The sequence below is a fragment of the Zingiber officinale genome, chromosome 7A (genome assembly GCF_018446385.1).
Source record: "Zingiber officinale cultivar Zhangliang chromosome 7A, Zo_v1.1, whole genome shotgun sequence".
Taxonomy (NCBI): domain Eukaryota; kingdom Viridiplantae; phylum Streptophyta; class Magnoliopsida; order Zingiberales; family Zingiberaceae; genus Zingiber; species Zingiber officinale.
In genome coordinates, this window is record NC_055998.1 from 4,481,690 (window position 1) to 4,485,804 (window position 4,115).

The window sequence follows — 4,115 nt, forward strand, 5'->3', positions numbered from 1 at the left end:
TTAAACTTGTACAAAATTAAGGCATGAGAATTTTCAACAACAAAAATTAAAAAGTAGGTGGAAGCAAGGGACTAGATATTCAATTTTTGTCCAAACATAATGGTGCAAGTTGATACATGACTCATTGTTCACTCGTACCTTACCTTAACAAGTAGATTAATGCTGTATCAACTCCAATAGCTACCTCAATAATTCATGCACGGAGCAACTGAACTGAACTTGGATTTTTTTAAGATGCATTATGATCTTAATGTGAGGAACAGTGGTTGGACTTGGAAGCTAGTAGTTGATGAACGGCTGCAACTAAACCCCAAACTAGACAACCACTAGACATGTGCCATCGCCAGCTAGCCATCAACTAAAAAAAAGCTTGAAATAGAGAGAGTTCTACGAATACAAGCAATAGCCAGATAGGACGGAGCAAGACTTAGGCAACCTATCTAGCTGCTCTTTAGATTGCTCCAAAAGATTCAACTTTAATACAAACACACAAAATTGATCACGGTTCTTCGTTCTGGTTCTTTTGTAGTAGCAGCCCAGCGATTAAGATCGATCGGACCACCCCCACCTACTATTTTTATTTTTATTCATTTTGGAAACTTCTTTGACACTCCCATTGGCATTTCTTCCGTCATCAAATCGATCCTCCTTTGATTGAATTGTTTTTTCTTGTGTGGTGAGAGGGATAAAGTAAAGGGAGAGGAAAGTGGAAAGCAATAGTCGAACCAATCCCTCCGCTGTTTTCTGCTCTCTGTGGTTGTATTTGAATCCCCGTCCTCAACAAGGCGAGGTCGAAATGATGGCCCGTCGTAAGCTGCCTCTTCTCGAGGCGGACTCGTTCGGCTTGAAGCACTCGTCACCTTTCGGAGGCAACGGCCGGAGGAGCAGCAAGTACTCTGTTTTCGTGGTGATCTCGACGGTGTTGCTCTTGTTCACGTTCATGTATAATGAGGATGTGAAGACGATCGCGGAGCATCCTTTCGGAAGCAGGGATAGTTCTCGGACGGAATTCCCCATAAGACATGATATTGGCCACCAACAATTGAAACAGGCAATTAAGGAGGATGAGGTCGCTATATTAATCGAGAAAGCAGAGGGGAAGCCGGCGACCGAGAAGGATCGAGCCGTGATGGTCGACGTCGTCGAATCTTCCGTTGGAAAGGAAGAGAGAAACGAAGAAGAATCGCACGGAGTAAAGACGCCGGCCATCGACCGGAAACAAGAATTGCGGGAAGCAAAGGAGCATGCCATCGGAGACGAAGGGAAAAAAGAAGAATTGGGCGAAGTAAAGGCGGCTGCGCCGGCCATCGAGGAAGAAGGACGAACATTGAGGGAGGTAAATGCATCGATCATGGGTAAAAAAGAGAGAAAAGAAGAATCGAGCCAAGTAAAAGCGGCGAACTCTTCTTTTCATGAAGTAAAGGCGCCGGCCGTGGAGAAGACCGAGAGGCAGAGGATTGTCCTGGACGTGCCGGAGAGCTGTGACCTGTTTGACGGTAGGTGGGTGTACGACGACGTGAACTACCCGGTATACAAAGAAGCGGAGTGCGGGTTCATGACGGAGCAAGTCACTTGCATGAGGAACGGCCGGCGCGACGACCGATTCCAGAAGTGGCGGTGGCAGCCCAAAGATTGCACGCTGCCCAGGTTTGAACTTTGACTCTGAAACAAAGCAGCTAGATATCTTGAGTGAATTACGATTCTTCTACTAATGCTTAATCGGTTAAACTAATTGATGCAAATTTAATTAACAGGTTCGATGCGAAAGTGATGCTAGATAGGCTGCGAGGGAAGCGGCTCATGTTCGTCGGCGATTCCCTGAACCGAAATCAATGGGAGTCGATGATCTGTCTCGTCCAATCCGTCGTGCCGTGGAACAAGAAGAGCCTCACAAAGAACGGCTCGCTTAGTGTGTTCCGGCTCGAGGTAATCCATATTCGACCAACTCTGATATTTGATTTGCAGTCTTTGATATATAATTAATTCGAATAGGAGTACAATGCGACCGTGGAATTCTACTGGGCGCCGTTCCTCGTCGAATCCAACTCCGACGACCCCAAGATTCACAGTATCCTGAATCGAATCATCATGCCCAAATCCATCGACAAGCATGGCGAGAACTGGAAGAACGTTGACTATCTCGTCTTCAACACCTACATCTGGTGGATGAACACCCCCACCATGAAAGTCCTGTGCGTTACTTGGAAGCTAAATTTTTTAATCCGAACTATATGGACAGTAGTGGTAAACAGATCCAACAACTCCTGCTTCTGATTTCCATCTAAACAGACGAGGATCGTTCGACGAAGGATCGACGGAGTACGATGAGGTGGAGCGGCCGCTGGCGTACAGGAGAGTGTTGAACACGTGGGCCAAATGGGTGCAGAACAACGTGAACCCGAACCGGACCATGGTGTTCTTCATGAGCATGTCCCCGAACCACATCAGGTCAGATTCCTTTCTGGACGTCATGGCCGAATAAAACAAATCGCGAAGCCCGCAATGATGTACTTTAACTTGGGTCCTACACATGTGGGCTCCACGTAAATAACATGACCGCATCGAGTCTGTAATCACATTGCAGGAGCACGGATTGGGGCAACCCGACTGGGATCAAGTGCGCGCTGGAGACGGAGCCGGTGGGGAACTGGTCCGGGTGGCGGCCGCTCGAGGTCGGGACGGACTGGAGGCTGTTCGCGGTGGCGGAGAACGTGATCGGGAGGCTGCGGAGGAAGGTGCCGGCGACGTTCGTGAAGATAACGGCGATGTCGGAGTACCGGAAGGACGCGCACACGTCGGTGCACACGCTGCGGCAGGGGAAGCTGCTGACGGCGGAGCAGCAGGCGGATCCCGCCCATTTCTCCGACTGTATACACTGGTGCTTGCCGGGCTTGCCGGACACCTGGAACGAGTTCCTCTACGCCCGCATCGCGTCGAGCTCTTGGAACGACCACTAGCTCTCTTTTTTACGTTTTTCTTTCGATGGGATTTTTTTTTGTTTTTTTGGTATAATTTTGATTCGTGATAATTAACACGAACGCTTAGACTTGACAGCAACAATTGGTTAAACTCCACAAACTGCCTTTACAAGTTTACAACTTCACAAGGAGTCCAGGACCATGACAGAACACACAAGCACCAACTGAAGCTTAAGCATTACATGACTAGCTAGACTAGACTGTGCATAACCTAAACAAGACACGAAGTAGCGGAACACGAACTTATCTACAAGACTACTTGCGACTGACTACATCAAGCAGGATTGCTTGCTTGGTTAGTGCTGGGCAGTTGTGTACTTGGACTCGTCGATGGGGATGCCTGCCTTGGTGGCCCGCTCGCCGCCGGATTCCTCCATGGTGGATAAACCACCTTTGCGGCCCATCTCCTGGTAGCCTTCGTGCCCGATCTGCTGCTTCCTTGTCTCCCCTCCCTTGTGGCCCAACTCCTGGTACCCCTCCGTCCCCAGTTGCTCCCTCCTTGCCTGCCCTCCACGGCTCCGTCCTGTTCATACATCATCTCTCACAATATATATAAATATATCAATTAGTTTGATAAGAAAACAAAAATGCGCTGATCAATTGGCTAAATGGGACCTTCAGCGAGGTGTTCTTGGGCCTCGAGGCTCTTGCCGCCAGTGCCGCCTGGGACGACAGTCTCACCCCGCCTCGCCAGCTCGTCCAGTTCGCGCCGCTCCTGCTCCGTCGACATGGTGCGGATTGCTGCTACTCCCGACTGTTGCCTACCGCTCGATAACAATTTTGGCCTTGGGAGCGTCAATCTCATCCACATGCGATGCCTACGATTGATGGGAGCAGTAGATGAGATGAAGCTTGGTTAAATAGAGGGGGAGGGGGTTGTGGATGGGGGCAGCTGGGAGCTTAGTTGGAAGCAGGGGAGAGCGTGAGAGCTTGGGGAATGACACGTTTCCGGCTGGTCTCCTTGTGGAGACACGCGAGCCATCTGAAGCACTTTCTTATGTGACATCGTCGGTTAGATCCACATCTACAATTCTATGGTAAATCTCGGTTCATTCAATCTGACAAGAGCAATAAAGTTTTTTAGCATCTTTTTGCAAGATCTCAAAGCCGAACAGAAATTGGATGAATGAGTGTGCT

The 4,115-nt window shown here is 49.2% G+C and overlaps 2 protein-coding genes across 2 annotated transcripts; one reads left to right on the forward strand and one right to left on the reverse strand.

The window, feature by feature from the left end:
* The first annotated feature begins 660 nt into the window (after positions 1-660).
* LOC122000810 (protein trichome birefringence-like 28) lies at positions 661-3,057 on the forward strand. The gene is made up of 5 exons (XM_042555272.1): positions 661-1,647; positions 1,755-1,926; positions 1,993-2,192; positions 2,290-2,448; positions 2,585-3,057. The coding sequence occupies exons 1-5, from the start codon at positions 797-799 to the stop codon at positions 2,955-2,957; spliced, it is 1,755 nt and encodes a 584-aa protein (XP_042411206.1). The 5' UTR covers positions 661-796; the 3' UTR covers positions 2,958-3,057.
* On the reverse strand, positions 3,048-3,825 carry LOC122000811 (protein SLE1-like). The gene is made up of 2 exons (XM_042555273.1): positions 3,594-3,825; positions 3,048-3,501 (listed from the first exon to the last, which is right to left on the reverse strand). The coding sequence occupies exons 1-2, from the start codon at positions 3,787-3,789 to the stop codon at positions 3,275-3,277; spliced, it is 423 nt and encodes a 140-aa protein (XP_042411207.1). The 5' UTR covers positions 3,790-3,825; the 3' UTR covers positions 3,048-3,274.
* Positions 3,826-4,115: the final 290 nt, after the last annotated feature.

Coding starts and splice junctions, on each gene's coding strand:
- LOC122000810 (XM_042555272.1), top strand. CDS start 797: ATGATGGCCCGTCGTAAGCTGCCTCTTCTCGAGGCGGACTCGTTCGGC. Junction 1,927..1,992: donor TTAGTGTGTTCCGGCTCGAG/GTAATCCATATT, acceptor TAATTCGAATAG/GAGTACAATGCGACCGTGGA. Junction 2,449..2,584: donor ATGTCCCCGAACCACATCAG/GTCAGATTCCTT, acceptor ATCACATTGCAG/GAGCACGGATTGGGGCAACC.
- LOC122000811 (XM_042555273.1), bottom strand. CDS start 3,789: ATGTGGATGAGATTGACGCTCCCAAGGCCAAAATTGTTATCGAGCGGT. Junction 3,502..3,593: donor CCAAGAACACCTCGCTGAAG/GTCCCATTTAGC, acceptor ATGTATGAACAG/GACGGAGCCGTGGAGGGCAG.